At 47.5% G+C, this 23,086-nt stretch overlaps 1 protein-coding gene across 2 annotated transcripts; it reads left to right on the forward strand.

Annotated features, from left to right (window-relative positions):
• Positions 1 to 328: 328 nt before the first annotated feature.
• On the forward strand, positions 329 to 20,759 carry stk40 (serine/threonine kinase 40). Of its 2 annotated transcripts, none has more exons than XM_080857750.1 (11): positions 329 to 496; positions 4,535 to 4,659; positions 5,637 to 5,722; positions 6,520 to 6,663; positions 8,201 to 8,425; positions 8,944 to 8,996; positions 13,388 to 13,503; positions 16,237 to 16,381; positions 17,709 to 17,828; positions 19,338 to 19,422; positions 20,353 to 20,759. In XM_080857750.1, exons 2-11 carry the CDS (start codon positions 4,542 to 4,544, stop codon positions 20,569 to 20,571), a joined length of 1,311 nt encoding a protein of 436 aa, XP_080713876.1. In that variant the 5' UTR covers positions 329 to 496; positions 4,535 to 4,541; the 3' UTR covers positions 20,572 to 20,759. The 2 variants fall into 2 exon arrangements, with proteins under 2 accessions (XP_080713876.1, XP_080713877.1); XM_080857751.1 differs by lacking the exon at positions 329 to 496 and adding an exon at positions 4,301 to 4,436.
• The last annotated feature ends 2,327 nt before the right edge of the window (positions 20,760 to 23,086 follow it).

The raw sequence follows: 23,086 nt of genomic DNA on the forward strand, positions 1-23,086 counted from the left end.
GAAAATTATGAATGGGGATGTATTGGCCATTGTACTCACTGAGTGATCTGCATGCAGTTGTAAGTGATGCACTTGAATGCAAATCCTCTCGCCCCCATTCAAATGATGCAGTCAATCCTAATGTAAATTCACTTTATCAGTGGGTTCGGGATAATTTATTTGTATTATTTTATGTTAAAAGCATGGGAGAACTGACAGATTGATGAATGGTAATTGAGTGAGGTGCTATGGTTTTATTGGCTGAGCAACACTGTCATTCATTCAATGTGCGTCATTTCCGTTGTCAGGTGGTGCTGCTATGGAAAGATGTGATCAGTGCCGTCGAAAGAAGGCTTTTCCTGACTGCCCTATTCCGTAGTAAAACAACTTGAGATTTGTGGAATACTCAATCGTTTGCTTTAAAAGTGTCCGTTTATATCGAATCTGAACCGTTTGAAAGTGTAGAGATGCTCCGGTTGTAGAGGACGTGCGATTTTCTCGGCAATTTTAGCTCGAGGTAAGTTGTTGTTAAAGAGCCCTTCAGTCGACTCATCTGAGAATTGAACCGAGCTTGGGGGCGACCTCACTAGCTGGGTAGCCAGTCAGCTATTTTACTTTGTTTAAAGACCCAGATGATTCCATGTATAGAGGTAGCATTAAAGGAGTAGTTTGCTAAAAAAAATATTTTTTTATTCTCCAAGCATAGCCTTACCCTGTTCGAATATACTCCCATTGCAGTGTAAACAGTCGATATTGTTCAACCCAGCGTTTGAGTTGCCTTTTCCAGCTTTGCTAACGTTAGCAGAGGCTAGCCAACTATCGCTAGAAACGCCACCTTTTCTTGAAGTTATCAACCACCTTAAAATTAGCGGGCACACATTTTGCATGAAGTATACTTTTTGGGCTGCAACTCCAATGTTATCGTTCCATGTGCTTGTGATGCAACTCGTTTGGTGTCTGGCTAACGCGAGTTAGCGTTACAGGATAGGATGTGTATAGCTAGTGATTGCTAACAAGCCAGCTAACGTTACCTACTATTGTCGAGAAAGACAAGTTTCCGGACGCCTTGGTGTGTGTTTCTGGTAGATAACTTAACAACGTAACTTAATAGGTTAGCGTGATGTATACCTTTGAGCTTTTTGGGGCATTTCGTCTGAATTGATCGTTCATTTTACGATGGATTAGCCGCCGTAGTTGTATTTGCTGTGACTCATTCTGACTACATACAGTCGGTTAAATTACTTGTGCAGCTGGTGACCTGTGTCGAGGAAAAGCCAACGAAGCCGACGTCTGTGAAACTTCATCTGACATTCTCATCAGTTGCTTAGCTAGTGATTTCTGACTTGAATACCTCTGTGCCCTCTTCTCTTTGAAACGAACACTGTATCTGCAATGAAGCCACAAGCAAAATGTTATATAATGCGCTGGCAATACTGATAGGTCGAGAGGTACGGAAATGAATGCCACCTAAGGTGACTAAATCTGTGGTGTATGTACACATGTTAACGCTCATCAATGTAACGATGATGATCATTTAGATGCTTTTGGACCTGTTCAAGTCTCCAATGTTGCATACCAGTAGGCTACGAGATTGAGTGACCATACACCTTTGCGTTAACGCTTGGTAATCTTAAGTAGCTTTTTGGCAATGTTGGTCGTTGGTAAACATCCGAGTTCCCACATAGGCTAACGTTACTTGGTTGCATTGTCTTTTGTCTCCATGCAAATACTACTGCATCTGCAACTAAGTTGCTGTAGATTCCATAACTACCTAACTGACTTTAAGCAACATTAAACGGTTGTGTTGTCAGTCTCAGTTCTCTCCCTAGTAACGTCGCCTCTTTTTGCAACATCATATATCGCTAAACATCTTTTTGTGATGCTTTGTTATGCAAACTTTGTTTTACCATTTTACCCCTCGTTTTACCTAGTCCACGTGCTCGTGTTTACACTGTGGAATTCGTAGTTGATCACCATAGTTGGTGGGCCTTTTTCCTCTTGGTTCTTCCTTCGGGAACAGTGTCTTCATGTCCGGGGTAATTTAACCTAGTGGGCCAGCAGGCGCCTGGTTTGGATTCCTCGCTGAGGTAGAACGAGTGCTGGCGGTGGCTGTTAAACCAGATAGTGGGTGGATCTCGGGCCGCCTATGGTGTCTCCCGACTCAGTGTAGCAGGGCTATTTTCAGAGCTGTGTGCTGGCAAGAGGGAGAGGAGCGTGCCTCCACTCTTGTCTTAGATCATGTGAATTAGACTAGGTCTGCCACTGCTTTCTCCCTCCGCCTGCCTCCTTCCCTATAATGTTACTCTTTGCAGCTGTGTTATGCAGGACACTCTTTGATGTAGGGGATATGTTCGTTTTTTTGCCAGGCCTCTGTGTCCAGTTTTAATTGATTGCATTACCCAGATTTATGAAATGTTTACTCACATGATCAGCATTTTCTCTGCAGTGGCAGTAGGAAACCCCATTACATTCAGAGGTGATGGAAACCGAAGTGTTTTAAGCACATGACCTTGAGCAGGGAACCAGTGCAGTATTTATGAATGAAGGATTGCTCTGTGCTGCAGAGGGCTGTCTATTCTCTAGTGTCTGACATGGCTGCCTGAGGACTGCCTTAATGCTTGTCCATCACAGCAACCTTGCCTCTCAAATAGCCAGAGAAGGCAGATCAGTGGTGGCACATCTCAGAGGCTGCACTGCATGCTGCTCGCTGACTATCACGATACTCCATCTCAGTCTGTCACGCTGTCGCCTGTCTGGACACTGAACAGTCATTCTCAAAGAGGATGATTCATGCTTAATGGTTGCCAACTGTTGTCCGACCTGATGCCTGGCAGAATGTGCTGCACACTCTCTCTCTCTATCTCTCTCTTTATCTCTTTCTCTTTTCCTGCAGAGGGATAGCCAATGGATGCCCTGAGGTTACCCGTGTAGTTGTGTTTTTTTGTTTCTTTATCTGTAAATGCTAGGAAGGGTAGGCAGGCATGCAATGAACACTTGTGTTTAGGTGAAAACGATGGCAAACTGAAAGTAATAAACCAAGACTGTTCTGCTCTGAAACACACTGTAAAATCATCCTCGGATAAATAAGTCTGCAAGACCCTCTGTGTGGGAATGTAACCCTTCGCAACATCGCGCCTGACTGCTTTTCTCTGCCAAATGCATTCAATCGTGTGGTGGTACGGTGAACCATTTTGTGCTTATTGGAGTTGTGTTGCCCAAGTGTGCTTAATCCAATTCAGACTGCCTTTTTTGTGTTGTGCAAAACTTGGTCGTTTTATGTTGTGCTTTGCATGCTGTGCGGGCGTGCGTGCATGGACACGTGTGTTTTTGTCTCATTGGTGTCATCATCTGGTATTCTTGTATTCCCGACACGTCGTAGTCAGAGAGCACCTCTGAGCTTAGTGTGATTCACCGCCGTTGTTAGCCGGCCTCATTTTCCTGTCACGGGAAGCCGGGAGAGTTTCATCACGTTAGAGGAAGCCACCAGCTAGGCTACTCAAAACAAATTCCTCTCAAGCCTCAAGGTGGTGGATGTTCCTTCTGTTTTCCTCAGCCCAGCCCCAAAGCCAAACACACTCGCTCCTGAGACGAGCAGTGAAATGAAAGCTGATGTCGTATGCTGTGGTCCTTTGTCCCAAAAAAAAAGAGAGAGAACGAGAACCATCAACATCTGCTTATGAGAAACCGAGAGGAAGTGACTGACAGTCTTGCTTCACCCAGGTTAAACACTGATTTCCCCGTAGATAAGGCAGAGTAGATTAAGCGCACAAGGATCGCAGGCGAGGGGGGAGGGGGTAGAGAAAAGGAAAGTAGCAGCCGAGAGCCAAACGGACTCAGCCGTGCTGAAAAATAAGCTCTTGGTTGCGTCTATTTTGGTGGATGTGACCATGCTTTCGATGCCCCTGTGCCATCTGTGGGTAATTTCAGCCTGGTTTTCTGATGCTTGATGTTTTTCATGGGTGCGTTAGCAGCTGGGCTCCCGTCAAAGGCACCATGTTTGTTTTTATGTGCCGGAATATCTCAGCCGTAGCGCCATCAGCAAGAGACCTGAGCAGACGGGGTCGCATCTTCAAGAGCTGCTACCAATAGACCCCTTTAACAGCCCGCCGTTGGCAAATCTAGTGGGTGGGTGTTGTGTGTGTTTTGCTTAAGGAGGTGAGGGAGGGGCTGGGCAGGGTTGTGACACACACACACACACACCCTCCCTCCACTCTGTCTTCCCTCCCCTCTCCTCATAGTCTCTTGCGTATGACTCAGACTGCTGTTGCCGGTGGGGCTCTGTGAAGTGGCTGGGGTTAGTCAGCCTGCTCCCGCTCCCACTCCTGCTTAGCCGCCACACAGCAGAGGGTTGCTGCTCTGAGCTCTCCGTCAGCAGGGCTCTGTGGACAGTTCAGAGTTCAATTAGGCGGCTTTCTGTCTCTGAGTGCGGTTTGCACTACAGGATTTGCACAACCACGGTTCGTATGTGTGTGTGCGTGTGTTTTTGGTGTCATTACTGCACTAACACCTAGTGCTCTTTGCACCGTCTAACAGTCTGTTTTTATGTCTGCCACAGTTCCACGATGTCCAAGCGCCGTGCATCAGAAAGGGGAGCAGGGGAATCGTCCGGGCGGGCCAGCAAGCTCCTGTGCACAGGCATATCGGGCAGCAACGCCAAGAGAGCAGGCCCCTTCGTCCTGGGTAAGAGCAGCTTGTTCTTTTCCATTTGTTTTTACTCTGCCGCTGTCTTAATAGTGTGTGTGTGTGTGTGTGTGTGTGTGTGTGTGTGTGTGTGTGTGACTGAAGGGGGATTCTTGCGCAAGAAAGCTCTCTCCTTATGTCCCCGTCAGTGAGTGTGCAAAGTACAGGAAAGGGAAAACAAGATGAAAGGGGGGGGGGGGGGTCTGTGTGCCTGAGAAAAGAATGTGAAGAATTTTTTCCTGATCTCCGTGACTTTGGTTGTAAGTCTGTTGAAAGGGGGTGGGGTTAAAGTAGTTTTTTTTTTTGTTGGGTGGCACACTTTGTAAAATTCCCTCAAACTCTGCCCTAACTGATACATTTCTAAGTCGCACCCCCCAACACAAGTAAAGGTGCGATATTTGTCAGAGTGCAGTGTCAACAGCCATTGTTGTGATAAGAGGCGCTGATGGGTGGGAGGGAAGGCATTGCAGAGGATTATGCCCCCGTTAACTACCTTTTGCTCCGCCAGCTGTCCTAGTTCTCAAACCCAGTAAACAGTGCATCTGTTTGCATTAATTGCAAAATCGACACTGTCCTCATTGTCTCCCCATGCTTAAGTCTTAATGCTGCTCTTGACCAGGGTTTGTGTAAAGCTGCTGTAAGAGACAGGTTTATGGTATATCAGAACGGATTGGCCTTTGTTGTTGTGCGTACCATGAAAAATAGAGGCTTTTGGGGGAAGCTTGAGTCTCCGCTCTCTCAGGGGCTCTCTGATCAGCTTTTGAAATCTGCAATATCTGATTGCATTATCAGAACACCTCCAAAGGGACATGTTTGATGGTTACTTTGCCTGTGTACCACGCCATTAAAGGGAGGGGGTGACCACCAAATAGTGGTCCCTTGCTGTTAATGCTATGTTATGTTATATAAGAATAGGTCTGCATTTCTGTGTGATCTGCTTTTGTGTAAATTAAAGTGTCTCACTCTATCTCCTTCAGGGCCACGGTTGGGGAACTCACCGGTGCCCAGCATAGTCCAGTGTTTGGCGAGAAAGGATGGAACAGATGACTTCTATCAGCTTAAAGTGAGTGCTTGCTGTGTGTGTGTTTGTGTGTGTGTGTGTGTGTGTGTGTGTGTGTGTGTGTGTGTGTGCGCGTGCATTTCCTTGTTGCTACTCCCCCTGTTCTTGGCTCCCCTGATCGTCCTCTTGGTTGTGTGTGTGTGTGGGTAGATGGGACAGAACTTTCATCTGATGAACAAAAGCTCCGACTGTCTCTGGCTGGCCTGAACCTTTGACCTTCCCCCTGTGCAAATGTCGTTTGTGCGGGCTCCTTTTACGGCTCCTGTACTAGGGCCCTCTCCAGACCTGTGTCCACACATGCGCCGAACACAGCCTGTTTTATAGGGGCTGTTAAATAATGGCTTTAGCACCGGCCTGCTTCAGGAAGTGGCCAGGCTAGAGGCTTGGCAGCTGAGTGGCCCTGGCCACGTGCTGAACTCTTAACCCCACTGAACCCTGCGGTGCAGACGAGGCCTTACACTTCTGTGTAGACACAGACGGCACAACACCGTCCTCTCAGTCTTCCCGTGAATGTGTACAGAGAGGGGACAACGGGGAAATGGCCTGTTTTTTTTATGAGTGTATTTTGGCTGCTCTCCTTGTTATTGGCAGTGGTTTTCTCTGGTAGTTTACGCAGTGATGATGAAAGTGTACCGATGGTGGGATAAAACAAATACCTAAACCGTGTTGACTGCTATGATTCTGAATAATGATCATCGTCAATGGCAACCAAATGATTTGAGGTGGGTTTATTAAACCTACCTCGGTTTTGGTAGAGAATTGGGTTATGTGAAGTTGACCTTGGACCTTTTTAAATCTAGATCCTGACCCTGGAGGAGCGGGTGGATGGGGCAGGGGAGACACAGGAAGAGCGGCAGGGCAAGATGCTGCTGCACACAGAGTTCTCACTGCTATCACTGCTGCATAACCAGGACGGAGTGGTGCACCATCACGGCCTCTTCCAGGTAAGACACACACACACACTCAGACACACGTGTGATTCACTCCTTGCTACAAAAACATGGTGACCTGTGTATAAACACACAGAAACACGCACCACTCAAGAGTTACTGCCTTGACTCTCATAGATGTGCTAAACTTGACTCGTACATCACACACTTTGGAGGTAAATATGCAAGGCGCCTACGTTTCAGACGCCTCAAAGCTAGAGCCAAAAAATGGACTGATAATAAAACAGTGCAGTGTCTTTAAGGTATACACACATCCCCGTGCTGTTGGGTGACACGCCTGAGGGCAAACACTCGCCGGATGCAGTCCATCTGCAGTTTGCTAAGCAAACACACACACACACACACACTCTCTCACACACACACACACACACTCTCACACACACACACACACACACACACAGACACCACCTATCTCTAAACTGCTCACATCTGCCTGTAAGTAATCCTCATCTGTGTGCCAGTAACTGTCCATTCAGCTTGCTTTCTCTTTCACCCCCATCTCACACACACACACACACACACACACACACACACACACTCTGAATTGTCCAGTTTGCATTACTCACACACATAGTCACTCATTACCACAGCCCATTTACAAAAGATGACTTCTTTTCTTTTTTTGACCTCTGCTTTTTCTCTAGCCATCCTTTGTCATTATTTGCACAACCTTTCCTTGTTGTTGTCATGCCTTTCTCGCTCCCTCGCTCCCTGGAGCTGTGCTGAGGTCGACTCACTCCCAGACGCTCCATCGATCCGGTTATTGTGGGCTCTCCAGTCAGGAAGGGTGGGTGGGGGTGGTTTAATTATAGCCCTACTCTCCAAGGATACTCTGGCTCAGTCTTCCCCAAACACCTCACACACACACACACGCACACACACTCCATTCTCGGCTCCATTCTCAACTCCAGAGATCAATACCCAGCTATTGTGTCAGCCCCCCTGTTCTCAGATGACTGCAGGAGAGTAGCTTTGACCCCCCCCCCCGATAGAAATGATAATGGATCCCCCCCTCCCTCCCTCCATGTCTCTAGCCCGACCGAATAGGCCAATTACAGAGGCCTTTGTTATGCAGATACCAAGATATCAGCCTGGTCGGCATGGTAAGAAGCTTGAATAAAGAAGTGGGGGAATCCACGTTACACGTTTCTATTTTTAGGGCCGCAATTTGGGCTCACTGTAGTTTCCAAACAAAGGGAGCGATCTTATCTGTGGTCCAGCAGGGCTAAGTTGGTGTGAAACTCTATCTATGCCCACTCCACCTTTTTTGTGCTGTTGAAATTGGTTTTAACAGCCCCCTCCCCTCTTCTGACTCTCTTTTCTCTTTCTTTAGCTTTCCCCCTCACATAATTAGTGCTATTAATCTGCCATTATCTCTCTCTTTTCTTCTCACCTCGCTCTCACACTTTGCCTCAGAGCTTCCATTGTTTTTCTCTCCCATTCTTAATATTTATTTCACTCGCTCACTCCTCTCCTTTTGTGTGTGTGTCTGTGTGTGTCTGTGTGTGTCTGTGTGTGTCTGTGTGTGTAGGACCGGGCGTATGAGCTCCTGGAGGAGGGCGAGGCTAGCCGGGGGAAGCGGATGAAGAAGCGCATCTGCCTGGTGCTGGACTGCCTGTGCGCTCATGACTTCAGCGACAAGACGGCAGAGCTCATAAACCTGCAGCACTACGTCATCAAGGAGAAGAGACTGAGCGAGCGGGAGGCCATCGTCATCTTCTACGACGTGGTGCGCGTAGTGGAGGCCCTGCACAAGGTCAGGACACCCTATATATCTCTGTGTGTCTGTGTGTGTGCGCGTGATTGCTGACCCTTGTGTCTTTTTCACGTGTAAGGCCTATGGCTGGTCACGTGTCTTCCAACACAGATCATATGACCATATCCACAGACACGTTAGTTGTAAGTTAAGCACCTCTATGCCTCTAGTGCTCTAGTGGCTTCAGACACACACACACACACACACACACACATCTGAGCTGTTGTGTGAACATGACTTCTAACATTTGAATGCAAAATAAGATGCTTACTGTCGAGAGTGCTTTCGACAAGTCTGTACGTACTTTCTATATCACAAAACCATCTTCCCCTTTCGGTTAATCCACCTTCTAAAAGCTTTTGTGTTAGTCATGAACGACCAGTTCCTGCTAGGAAATCCACAATGGGACTTTCTGTCTGCTGACATTTTGTTCTGCTCTAAAGATAAATCAAATTATGGTACAGTGAATTGTGGGTAACTCCGCCTCTCCCCTCCCCCCCCTCTCTCTGTCTCTGCAGAAGAACATTGTGCACCGTGACCTGAAGCTGGGCAACATGGTGCTGAACAAGAGGTAAGGACCCAATGACCCCTATCCTCCTTTCCCATCATCCTCTTAGGGCCAATGGTGCTGCCCTGCTCTAAAACGTTCCCTATCCCCCCCTGCTAGAGCCCTGCTGGCTGGCTGGCTGGCTGAGGGTGTCTGCAGCCTGATCCCCCAGTCCTCTGTGACTCATGTGCTGTGGTGGGAGAGCGCTACGTGTCTGGGAGGCTGCGAGGAGTTGGGAAGGCTGCCAAAGAAATAGAGATGGAACGTGCCTTAGCTTTGTTCCGTTTTTTTTTTCTTCTTTTCTTTTCACTGAAAAAGGGGAAAAAAAGGGAAGCTGCGTGTGTACGTCCATGCACATTTCTGTCTGGGAGAGTGCGATTTGGAGGGTGTAGATTTCGGGACTGGAGTCAGCGGGGGTGTGGTGTGGTGAGCTTCAGGTCGGGGAGGGTTCTACACATCAGCCAGGCCGGACGGAATGGAGCTCTTCTTAGTCGTAAAGCCCTCTTCTCCCCGAACACCATATGTGCTACCTCTGCAGAATCCAACACACACACACACACACACACACACACACCACTGCCTCTCCTGTGCATGACCGAGGTCTTTTTTTATTCTATACTTGGCTTCTCTTTCATAACCTCACATATTTATTGCAAGAGGGGCCAAATGCAGAAGCTACAGAGGAGGGTTTGACGTTTGAAGCCAGTCTGTTGGCTTTGGTGCTGGTTGAGACGTGCTCTCGCTGCGCCTTGGGGACTTGTGTGTGTGCTTGGCTTGTGTCTGTTTTCAAGCACGGGCAGCATTTATCCCTTCAAGCCTGATGTGGAGCCATCCATCACAGCTCGACACCCAAACACAATTTTGCAGGAAGTTACCTGGAATATGCAGGAATATGCGCGTGCTGCAATGTGATTGATGTGCTAAGAGCTTCTCTGAAACGCACATATTCATACATACACACACACATGCCAAAGTGTGAAGGATGTTAAAACTTCCATGCAACGTGTGACGTGTCGGGGCCACAGAAGTGCAATGATGAGAGGTGTCATCACTGGTCTCAGGGGCGTTTGAGATTACATATTAAGGGCGAGTTGCGGAACCTGTCTGACTAAACGGGAATCAACCACAGTTGTATGTTTGCATTGCAATCGCCCAGCATATGCACACCAGCGAGTCACCAGCATGTCGCTGCCTGTTTTTTGTTATGCTCTCTCTCTCTCTCTCTCTCTCTCTCTCTCTCTCTCTCTCTCTCTCTCTCTCTCTCACACACACACTTAGGCACACGCACACAAAAGTGTGTGTTTCACTCATGCAAGTGAGGAATAGTGTTTTGGTGCTGTAGTGAGTCATGGTAAATAACCTCAAGTACACAATACACGCACATGTGTGGGCTTGCACTCATTTTTACATAGTTCTCACTGATTAAGGATTAATGAATGCACGCACACACACACACACACACACACACACACACACACACAGTCCCCTGTACAGACAGAGGTTTTTGCATTCTCCCTCATCTAATTCTCACTTAAGCCGGTCTCACCCTCATTATTTGATATGTGTTTTGTTTCTGCCTATGGACACCTCTTTCAACCCTCCTTTTTTTCGCTCTCTCCCTCCCAACCTCTGTTTCTAAGACAGATACATGCATGTAAACATAACGTTACTGGTCCGTCCAATACAGTGCAGGACTCTCTCCCTCCACACACACACACACACACACACACTTGTCTTGCTTGTGTTTCTGAAGTAGACGGAGCACACTCTTTGCTCCGAGCAGGAGAGGGGAACAGTCTGTCCCAGCTGGAGACAGGACAGGGGCTGCAAAGCCAAGCCAGCTCATAACTAAGCACTGACTCACTTACACACACACACACACACACACACACACACACACACACACATACTAACTGCTCACATTCTCTCTCACATAACACCACTTGCTATCTATCCTCATGTTATCACTCAGCCATCACCTGTCTTTTTTCTAAATTCTTTCACTTTGCTGCTTTATTTTTATTGCATGTTTCATTTGTGTTCATTGCTGACACCTTTCCTTTCTTAAACTAGAGGTTTATACTGAGCCTTGCTGAGTTGGGTCACCAGAGACCTCCAGATGATTCACTGGTCTGTACAAGCGTGTGGTTATGTAGCTGGGTGTGATTGCTTGGAATAGGTTCATACTATTGACATTGGAGTTGTTCCTTGTTCTTCTGTGGATCTGGAATCCCCCCCTCTCTCCTACCCCGCCCTGATGATGTCAGAGCAGATTGCCGTCCTGGAGTTGATCTGCTGGGGAAGGTGCTAACGAGTTGTTGAGTTTGCCATCATCCTAAAGACAACACGGCCCCCTGATGAGCTGCAGCCCCGCTGTTCTTTCACACCTCACAGAAATTAGCCTCCTCCCTGCTCTCACCCACTCACACAAACAAACAAACAAACACACTCACACACACCCTCCCTCCCTCTTGTCACGTGTGTCTGTGTGTACACACACACACGCGCCATCACCTGCCAGACTCCCACACTTCCAACACTCTGGTCTTCCCATATGGTCTTTGACCATACCATGGGCAACACTCTCTGAGCTCATCTCACCTCTACAAATTGAATAACGACTTACTTGTTTAGCGCCATCATCCAAACACTCCTGAATGATTAAACATTTATAATTTTAGTGACTTAGTGAGGTGTCGTTAAAACGGTTTTATATTGAATCGTTTTATTTTCCTCCCAGTGCCAAGCTTTGTAGATAAGCAGTGTGAATGACCTGAAGTCACCTCCAGCACAGGCTGAGCTCCAGTAAACCCACCCCCACTTCCCCACCGCCCACGTAACCCCAGTGTGACAGGAAACCACCACAGGTTCGGCACACAGATTCCACCCTGGGATTCCACTGAATAGAGTATCCTCAAACGTGTGTGTGTGTGTGTGTGTGTGTGTGTGTGTGTTGCGCTTGAGTCCCCCCTTAAATTCCCCGACATCAGTATGGCTATTCTCAGCGGCCCCTGCCACAACCCTGGGTGATGTGGGTTGCCGGGCAGCAGCTGGGTGTACTTCCTGCCCGCCTGTCTCCTCCTCCACCCACTGTCCTCAACCACTGGTCACATGACCAGGAAGTGGCGGCTTGACTGGGCGTCACGTGACTCTCCATAAGAACTCTAAATCTTTCACGGGGGAGGAACGATGTCTCTCTTTCATTTTACTATGGATGGAGGGAGGCGAGAGAGAGAGAGAGAGAGAGAGAGAGGGAGGGAGGACCCTCAGTAGTCGTGATACGCTCAGACAAAAGACAAGAGGAGGCTTATTTATAACACAAGGGCCCTTCAAAGCTGGGAAGACCAGAAGACGAGGTCTAATAATATCACTGTTAATAATAGCACTGCTCAAGGCTCTATTCAAGTGTGTGTGTGTCACTGTATGTGAAGGTTATTTTGTTTATTGTTTACAGTGAAGTATTATCGATCGTGAGATTGATTGTGATTTCATTATGAAGAAGTATCGATTGAGGGGGGGGATTTTCCTTGGAAATGGTGCCACACGTTTCCACTGAATGTGTGTGTGTGTAGTGAGTCAGCTGAACCTCTGTGTGAAAGTGAGAGAGCTTTGAGGAAGCTTCAGAAAGGGAAGTGGTGGAAAGCGATGCTCCGGTTGTGTGTATGAGAAATCCTGACTGGTCTGTTTTGAGCTGTGTTTGCTATACCTGTGTGTGTGTGTGTGTGTGTGTGCGTGCGCGCTCTCGTGTGGAAGATGCTATTTAATGACCCTACTAGTTGTCATTTCCGAGCATGTGGGGTGGAGCAGAATGGCGTTGTATTTGTAGGTGCCATAGTGTTTGTGTTGGCCCTGCTTAGCTGGTGCTTGGAAAGCAGTCGTCCTCAGAGCACAGGCTTACTCACCCCTGAGCCAGCTACAAGCAATAGGTTGACTCACTTGTTTGTCAAATATTTGACCTTTAAACTGTGTGTGTGTGTGTGTGTGTGTGTGTGTTTCTAGCCCATGTTATTAAAGAGCAAGACTGATGCATTTACAGTATATTGAGATGGCCCTTTGTGGAAAAGTGTGTGCGCGCATGTGTGTGTGTGTGTTCTTACTCAGACTAAAGGCATGTTTCCACACATACTAAGCGCACACATGACTGTGACTGGAGGCTCAGCCCTGCTTGAGCTGAGCAGAGCACTGAGCGTACCAGGAAAGCAGGAAGTTCCCAGCATCAGACCTCAACAGCGGGTTTCACTTTGAGTAAGACCTGACAAACTCTGGTGACCTCCTGTTTTCGCTCACTCGATTAGACGTGTAGGGAGTGGTAGGGTTGAAAGAGGATGGAGTGTGCGTGTGTATCGTTTGTTTTTTGTGAGTACTATTTCCAGCTCTTAATATTTGTGTGTGTGTGTGTGTTTGCTGTTTGACAGGACTCATCGGATCACCATCACCAACTTTTGTCTGGGCAAGCACCTGGTGAGTGAGGAGGACCTGCTGAAAGACCAGAGAGGCAGCCCAGCCTACATCAGCCCAGATGTGCTGAGCGGTGAGCAAAACACAAGCACGGAACATAAACATTTTCTCACTGGCCTTACATTACAAGATGTACATTTATTCACATACACATACATGCACATTTAGACTTAGCTCTCTCAGATACTCAGATACAAATACGTATTTTCATGTGTACACACACACACACACACACACACACACATACACACATGCACTCACCCTTAGTGCACTTTTACATAGATTTGAATGCACACGTATACACCCCCCCCACACACACACACACACACACACACACACACACACAGTCATGGAGGCACACCACATACACATGCTGTGACTCACCTCCTGTGTCAGTGCTGTGATGAAACCTCCTCCACCCTTCTTTCCCAGTGACTCCTAACTCCTACCCTGAGCGCAGGTTGGCAGTCATGGTTTCGGTGCTGTGGAAACATTTTGCGTGTGTGTGTGTGTGTGTGGGTGTGGGGGGGTTTACTAACGACCTGGTCCGACCTCTTGTTGCTGAAAGTGAACCTGTGATGTCGTACATTTTCTTAGCACAAACACATATGAATGTTTTAAATCAAGGCACTCCTTGCAGTTCCACAGTGTGGAGCTGAAAAGGAACCTAATGGTTCTGTGCTGGTGTCTGGTAGTGCTGCCAGAATGGGGGTGAAGCGTTCAGAACCAGGCCACCAATCAGCTTCACCTCACATCAAACTGGAAAGAAAATGGTGTGCTGAATAATTGCTGAATCTGTCTTTCTTTTGGTGATGCTTTTTAAAAATGGAGACCCGGTTGCTTTCTTTTTAAACACAAGCGTTGGCGTGAGGGTTAGTCGAGCCCAGCTCCACCCGTCCCTTGTGCTCCGTGCCGGCGGTGTTTGGGTTAGGATTTTTGGGCCACCAGGGTGTTTTGGGCGGGGAGGGCGGGCTTCGTGCCGGCTTGTTTGCACCGCTCCGACCTCGCCGTAAAAACACAGACGAGATTCCAGCCGGAGATGAGAGGGAACGTGACGGTAGAACAATGGGCCTCTGCCTCTCTGAGTCATCCCAGTGAGTCATGCGCAAGAGAGAACACACACACACACACACACACACACACACACACAGGCACTCACTTTTCCACCCGCCTTCTCTTTGTCTTTCTCTTACCCGCTCTCGCTGTCATGCCCCCACACACAAACACAGGCAAGTCCCACTACACAAACACACCCTCAGCTAAAGAATCACTAGTCCCTGTCATTATCTGCTAGAAAATAAATGTAATAAATGTATCCTACCCCCACATGCACACTCTTGCACGCGCACATGCACACACGCACACACGCACACACATCCACACACACACACACTTGCACACTCACATGCTTACACTCACTCACTTTTTCGTGCACACACACACACACACACACACATACACACACACTGCCCAGCTGGGCTGTGCGGAAACTGTTTGCAGCTCACCACTTCCTCTCCTGCAGCTGAATGGATCATTGTTCTGTCTGTTCTCGAGCTCATCATTAGGGAAAAACTGAAAGGGGTTGTGTGTTTTTTTTCACACACACACACACACACACACACACACACACACACACACACACACACACACACACACACACACACACACACACACACACACACACACACACACACACAAGTCATCAAACTAATAGCAAGCGTGTGTAATAGTGCAGTATTGATCTCACATTAGCGTTTAGCCTTGGGAGTCATGGGAACAGTGGGGCTGTGGATTGCGTACAGATGAATCACTCTAGCCCCTGGCAGCAAAGGACATGATCATGTGAAACACACACACACACACACACACACACACAGTGTTTCCCTGGTCGACTTGACGTCACTCTCCTGGTGGACCTTGACCTGGTTGTCAAGCGCGGTCCCACCGCCTCTCCCACAGGTTAGGTAACGCCGCAGCCCTGCCAATCCGCTGGCCCTCCCTGCCCTGCCCTGCCCTCACCTCTCGTCTCGTCTCGTCTCGTCTCGTCTCCTCTCTAAAGCCTCTCTGATAAGACTGCCGGGATCAAATTAGAGCAGGCTCCTAATGGTTCCTAATGGGAAAGTGGGTCGGAAATGAAGGAAGTGGAGACCGATCCGAGATCAGATTCGGTGCACATTACGTCAGCGCTTTTCTGTGCAGTAAACAACTTGTGAGGCATTGCTGCCGTTTGCTGTTGTTAGTTTTTACTTTTGGCGGACAATAGAATGGCCGCTGCTTTGTCAGGGCTCGTGGCTTTGTTATACGTTATAGAAACGGTCACGAATAGCCCATGTTCCCGTCACTGGGGAAAAACACTTTCTTCTAGTAAGCCATGAATAGGACTGTAGTTCCAGCCATCTATTTGTCTAGCTGGATTCACTTTGGGGTTTTTATGAAATTAAAGACTAATGTAAAGCTGAAAAAAAGATGTATACTGATGTAATGGCAGGATTGGGAAAGCTATTTAAAGAGCCTTGACAAGCCTTGCATTTTGTAATAGGAGCCTGTAAGGTTCAGGGTTTCTTTCTCTGAGCGCGTGTCTGTGACACTGCTTCCTGCTCTGCCCTGGAGCCAAAAGCCAAAGCCCCTGGGAGGAGAGGGGGGGATGAGAGGAGGAGAGGGGGGGAGCGGAGGAGGAGAGGAGGAGCGGGGCGAAACCCCCCTGGGAGATTGGAGTAAACCGAAAAGTGATCTCCTTTGGAAATGTAACATCGCAGACTTCGGGTGCTGACACGCAGCCTGACTTGTGTGTGTTTGTGTGTTGCAGGCCGGCCGTACCGTGGCAAGCCCAGCGACATGTGGGCCCTGGGTGTGGTCCTGTTCACCATGCTGTACGGCCAGTTCCCCTTCTACGACAGCATACCTCAGGAGCTCTTCCGCAAGATCAAGGCTGCAGAGTACTCCATTCCAGAGTGAGTGCCTTTTCAAGTTGACACACACACACACACACACGCACACACTCACACAAATATTCACACTTAATTTCATACTCGCGCACACACACACACGTATACACACATTCCAGAGTAAGTTACTTCGCTTTCCTCAAACACCTAATTTTCCCTTACAGTGAATAACATTTAGCGAGCGTTAATTTAGTGTAATGGTGTTATGTGGGAATGGACTCTGAACGCTGAAGTTGAGTCGTTTATCTATCCCCTGGTAACTAAGTATCAGTAACGATGATCTTCCAGGGGGAATTGGAACCATTTTTTTTAACATGTTAGAGAAGGACATGAGGGAAGGGGGGGACCTCAGTCAATACATTAGTGTCATTAGCCCCTACCCCACTGAGGCCTCATTATGTCTCTCAGTATTGTCTGTAAGCTCTATGTGAAGCCATTTCACATCATCCTCAAGTGGTTATGATCACTTTGAACCCATGACTGCCTTTCTATTGGTGAGCTAATTTTGAGAAATTAAACGTTGCTTCAGGCTATGCAGCAAACGGAGTTTCTTGGTTGCTATGGTTGAGTAGTTGCTATGATACTGCTACAATAGCTTGCCATTGAAACGTTTCAATAACTTTTAAACTGTTTAAATGGCAGAGTTTCTTTTCCATTGAACTTGTAACATTCTAATAGGGAAAGGGACAATCCCTCAGGGTGGCTGTGCAGCCCTTTTGTTGGGTTCCCAAATACATGCAACTGCCAACGGTTCCCTAAACTAGAGATAGCAAGGAGGGTTTATAGCAGGTTCACTGGCATGTGACCTTATTTGTTTTCCCTTCTCATGGAGGTTCACGCTAGTAGCATCCCGTTAAATAGTAAATAGAGTGATAATGAAAATTTGCTATCTATCCCATGTGTTTTTAATTTTTTTACCTTGATACCCCTTTGATAAACGAATCCTATTAATGCAGGACACTCTCTCTCTCACACACACACGCACACACGCATAACACACACAAATACACACACACAAGCAGCTCACAACATCCCTCTAGCCCTTTTGTTAGAAACAGAATGTCTAGAAAAACTTGTGACCTGATGACTAATTAGGAAACTAAATTCCCCCAAGGCCTTAGTTTTGCTCCTTTATAGTTCCCATTTTTGCCATTACTTGTTTGCTTAATGGGTCTGACTTGGCACATACTCATTCATCTATTCTTCTCTTTATTTTGTACTCTTTTTCCTGTTGTCGCTTTCCACTCTTTCCCGTGTGTGTGTGTGTGTGTGTGTGTGTGTGTGTGTGTGTGTGTGTGTGTGTATCTGATCCTGTGTGTGTGCTCTTTTGCAGGGATGGCCGCGTGTCTGAGAGTACTGTGTGTCTCATCCGTAAGCTGCTGGTGTTGGACCCCCAGCAGAGGCTCAACGCCTCCGAGGTACTGGAGTCCCTCAGCAGCATCATCGCCTCCTGGTGAGTCCTGCAGTAGGCATTATGCTCTAGAGCACTATGGGTTATGTAGTTTTTTTTCCATTATGCACTAGAACACTATGGGTTATGTAGTGTTTGCTGTATGCATTATGCACCAGAGCACTATGGGTTAGTAGTGTTTGCTGTATGCATTATGCACCAGAGCACTATGGGTTATGTAGTGTTTGCTGTATGCATTATGCACCAGAGCACTATGGGTTATGTAGTGTTTGCAGTAGGCATTATGCACCAGAGCACTATGGGTTATGTAGTGTTTGCTGTATGCATTATGCACCAGAGCACTATGGGTTATGTAGTGTTTGCAGTAGGCATTATGCACCAGAGCACTATGGGTTATGTAGTGTTTGCAGTAGGCATTATGCACCAGAGCACTATGGGTTATGTAGTGTTTGCAGTAGGCATTATGCACTAGAGCACTGTGTGGATTATGAAGTGTTTGCAGTAGGCATTAATGTAGGAAGGATCATGTGGCTGAAGAGTGAAGTTATGCTGAAACCATGGTAAAGATGCATACTATAGGCCATATTGTTCTCTGGCAAAGAGAGGGCATTCGTTTATTTTTTATTTTGCTTTTTGAAAAATGTAAACCACTGTCTATAATTCAGAACATCTGGACCCTGTGACGATGTGCATACAGAAGCATATATATAATTATTTATTTGTATTTATTACCGTACATACCACATGCTTTACACTACAGCATGCATGGCAAAGACCACAGCTTTGATTTAAAATGCCTCTTTTATCAAAATATGGGCTTATGAATCAAAGTCTTTATGCGCCTTCTGCAAACACCCGATAGCCCGATAGGTTCAGACAGTCCTCCATGCCTTGTAGAGCATATGGTGTGGCTGTGTCTGGCCCCTGCTCTGCTGTGAGTTACTGGAGCCTCCTGGAGGAACCAGCCAGGAACAGACTCTCCATCCCTGCCTGGTGAAAGGGGCCAGGTGTTGGGTTGCAGCAGAGCAGATGTCGGGTCGGCTAGCAGTGCAGCTCCATGCCACATATTTACATAAGCATCTATTCCGGTCTCACTATCTGTGTGTGTGTGTGTGTGTGTGTGTGTGTGTGTGAGATTTTTTCTTTTCTGATCATAATTGGACAGAAAACACTACAATTACCTCAGAGGATAGCAGAGTGGAAATATTCACACTCCCATACACTCATTAAGCATGTTATGCATTTTGGAAGGAGGTATCGAGACTACTTGATCAGCACTCTCGAAAAATGTCAGTAGATTGTTAATACCCTTGGGGATAGGGTGTAGGGTTGTTAATAGCCTTGGGGGTAGGGGGGTAAATGAGGGGTGAAGAGCTGAACCAAGAACCGCAGAACCCTTTGCAGTTTCCACAGCCAAACTTAGCATACATATAGACTTGGATATCTAGTTGTATTTGTACTCATGCGTGTACTTATATTTGTGCATACATACTTACATACTGGTGGATGGGTACTGCTTCATGCATACTAATGACACCCTCCCGTCCCTAGGCAATCTGTGTCGGCGCTGAGCGGTCCTCTGCAGGTGGTGCCAGATATTGACGACCAAGTGACTCACCCAGAGCATCTGCAGGAGGTGAGAGATCTAAATATGATGAATCGGGTTTCGTTTGGCGTGGGGTTTTGATGTGGTGCAGTCTGTTTTAGTTAGGTAGGGTTGAGTTAGGGTTCTGGTTTCGGGTGGGGAAAAGACTTGAAGTGGCGAGAGACCTGAGTGAAACCTCACTAAATACAGAATTAAGGTTCATGTGAAAAATGTTTTGAAATGTAAAACACTCCAACCCCGCTTTATGAGAGCCCTGTTTTGAAGTCAAGCTTATTCAAATTTAAGTTAGAAATGTTCAAGTCGTTTCAACCTGAGCCCACGTCAGTCCCTATTCCACGGAGCGAGACAGTTTGCCTTTGTGTCATTTTCTTTATCGGTTAGTGAGTTGACAGCGCCCCCTTATGGTGAGATAGCGGAGGTGCAACTGTAACACTGAAAGTTCACAACTGCCTCTCCTTGTGCTCACTTGGTGATGGACAGTCATCTAACATTCCACTGATCACCTCCGCTAACGGTGCAAGTCAAGCACAATTCCAAAATCATTGGATTCCCAGGTGAAATAGGCAAAATGTAGATCAAACCTGTAAAGAACAAATTTAAGAAATAGGCTCTTAAATACAATCTGCTCTATTATCTCTGGTAGACCTCTGTAAAATAGTTTTTGATTGCACAGCATAAACACTTCAGTGAACCAGAAAATGTCCCTACCACAGTTACGCTTAGTTTGATAGTAACCCCCACCTCTTTCTCTCTCTCTTTCTCTCTTTCTCTCTTTCTCTCTCTCTCTCTCTCTCTCTCTCTCTCTCTCTCTCTCTCTCTCTCTCTCTCTCTCTCTCTCTCTCTCTCTCTCTCTCTCTCTCTCTCTCTCTCTCTCTCTCTCTCTCTCTCTCTCTCTCTCTCTCTCTCTCTCTCTCTCTCTCTCTCTCTCTCTCTCTCTCTCTCTCTCTCTCTCTCTCTCAGGTGAAGGTAACGGAGGAGTCGTCGCAGTACGAGTTTGAGAACTACATGCGGCAGCAGCTGTTGCTGGCCGAGGAAAAGAACACTATCCACGAGGCCAAGAGCTTCCTGAGCCAGCGGCAGTTTGGCAGCGTGCCGCCCGTGCGGCGCCTGGGCCAGGATGCCCAGCCCGTCAGCCCCCTGGACGCGGCCCTGTTGGCCCAGCGCTACCTGCGCAAGTAGCCCCTCGGCAAGTAGCTCCTCCTCTTCACCCCTCACCACTCTCCTCTCCTCGCGCCCTCCGGCGAAGATGGAGGTGGAAGAGTGATGCGGTGGGTTTCGGTTGGATGGGGGAGGGGGGCGGCGAGTTGGGTTTGGTGGTCAGGTGGCTTCGGAAAACTACCCATGCCATTGGCCATTGGCATTTGAAAACAGCCCTTGCCCTGAGAGAGGGAGAGTGGGGATGGGGGAGAGTGGGGATTGGGGGGGATGGAGACTGGAGTAACGAGAGGAAGGAACGGACCTCTGGACAGATCCTTCATCACGGTGTCGACCGCGTTCTCTCCTGACTCCATGGCCTCCTCTCGCCTCTCCTCGCCTCTCACTGAGAAAAGCGACTCTTAACAGGGGGGATTGTGGTCTGGCCTCAATCACAGGCCTCAAATGATCGATGGCTACCAACCCCCCCTCACTCTCAATCTGTGAACACTTTCAGCAATACAGGAGTGGAATCATGTAGCAGCACCCCCCCCTTCAACCCCCTTCTCACCCACCCATCCCCCGGCACTTTTCCACAGAATCGCCTCAGACCCTGACTTCACTTGACCATGGACGTGACACCTTCTCACTAGACTCCAGACAAACACACACACACACACTCACTCTCTCTCTCTCTCTTTCTCTTTCTCTTCTATTAACCAAAACCAGTTGGCCTGTGTCGGGTCAGTCCGGTCTGTATCCGTGACTACCTGCGCCCAGTCCGGTCTGTATCCGTGACTACCTGCGCCCAGTCCGGTCTGTATCCGTGACTACCGGCGCCAGACCTCTCCTCATCTGCACACGCTTTGGACTGTTCCGATCCGTATCTATGACGTTGAATCTACCTCTAGCATCTCTGTCTGTCTGTCTGTCTGTCTGTCTTTCTGTGCTCTAACGTTAAGTATTTCCTGCTCGATGAGTCATGGTTGTGGCGCTGGCTCAAGCACAGCACAATGAGCATTAGCATTAACATTACTGGTGCATAATAGCCGTCACAAGGAAATGACGGCCCCTCTGAATAAGCTCTCCTCCCCTTCATCCAGTAATAAAGTAGCAGTTTTCTTTTTTTTAGTCATCCCCCCCCTCGTTTGAGAGAAACTAAAGGCCTTTAGGGTGAAATCAATACTGTACGGCAGGAACGTCCTGTCTTAACCCGTTCTCAAACACACCATTCAATAGAATCACAAGGATTTCTTTTTTTGGGGGGGGGTGGAAGTGACTCCGAGATCCGAGTCTTTTGCATGCAGTGTTTCTCTGGCCTTCCCTGTGTGGAAGTCCTGAATCATGGATTTGAAATGGGTGAGGCCAAAACAAAAAAAATCGATTTTGTGAAGTGACTGGGCCCATAAATGGACCCAACAAAACGATTGAATAACTGACCCAGATCATTTGCTTGATGAAGTGTGTTTGCTATAGCGGCTCCTCAATGAGAACATTACCACTCTTGTGCTATAAGAAAGGTAAATGTAAAAAATGTGGAGGGGGAACCTGCCACTCGTCAAATATTGCTTCAGTGTTGCCTGTGGCAGGGGACCTGTCTCTTTAAGCTCCTACACCTTAATCATGTATCCCGTATCTTGCCGTATATTCAGACTTCTGTCCAGAAGAGTATTTGAGAATATTCCTTGTGGACGTTGAATACTGGAGTAGCCCAAGTACCACAGTAAAACGGGGGGTGGTGGTATGAAAAGCCTGTCCCCCAGCAGTCTCACTCGATGCTCTAGGGTGGTGGAGCCCGTGACAGCTGGGTTCACCCAAACCCAGGCCAGCAGTTGTGTTCCTGTTGCTGCAGTAGAGTGTGTCATCTTGCACCCTCAGCAGCTGCAGGTGTGTATTTGTGTGTGTGTGTGTGTGTGTGTGTGTGTGTGTGTGTGTGTGTGTGTGTGTGTGTGTGTGTGTGTGTGTGTGTGTGTCCGTGTCCGTCCGTGTCCACCCCTCCTAGCTGCAGGGTGTGTGTTTGTGCGTGTGTGTGTCTCTCCACCCCTCCGAGCTGGTGCCACTGGGCTTGTGAGTGCTATCCTGCAGTACTGTAGCTGAGGTTTCCATGCCGAACGCCTTTTTTGTTTTAAGTTTGATTTTATTTTCTGTTTGTTTGCATTAGCTGATTTCTTGACAGAGTAACCTGTTCACTAACAGCCTAAGTATAAAAGCTCTAAAGTGTTTGCTTTGTCTCTTTTGATTTCCCCTGTGCTACTCAAATCCCACTTTATTTATTCCACCATGTATCATATAGTTATCTTTTTTTTTTTTTTTTTCCCATCCTAAACGCAATGCAATGTTTGTCAGCATTTTTTTTTCTTGTTATTATTGTTATGTAAACCATTGCTGTGATCTTTCTGTATCAGTTTTTAGCTATCTTCAGTGAAGGTTTTTTTTAATTATTATTTGTTTGTTTGTTTTTGTTTCTTAACGGGTGGGATGGGGGATGTCTGAAATAATTGTTGCCACATGTTCATGATTAAGCTACACTATAATGAGACTGACTGTGCATAGCTCTATT

This window comes from Sprattus sprattus (genome assembly GCF_963457725.1).
Source record: "Sprattus sprattus genome assembly, chromosome: 19".
NCBI lineage: Eukaryota > Metazoa > Chordata > Actinopteri > Clupeiformes > Clupeidae > Sprattus > Sprattus sprattus.

Excerpts from the sequence above, each read along its gene's own strand:
- stk40 (XM_080857750.1), top strand. The coding sequence starts at position 4,542 with ATGTCCAAGCGCCGTGCATCAGAAAGGGGAGCAGGGGAATCGTCCGGG. Across the intron at positions 4,660-5,636 it reads AGCAGGCCCCTTCGTCCTGG|GGCCACGGTTGGGGAACTCA; the intron begins GTAAGAGCAGCT and ends TATCTCCTTCAG. Across the intron at positions 19,423-20,352 it reads ACCCAGAGCATCTGCAGGAG|GTGAAGGTAACGGAGGAGTC; the intron begins GTGAGAGATCTA and ends TCTCTCTCTCAG.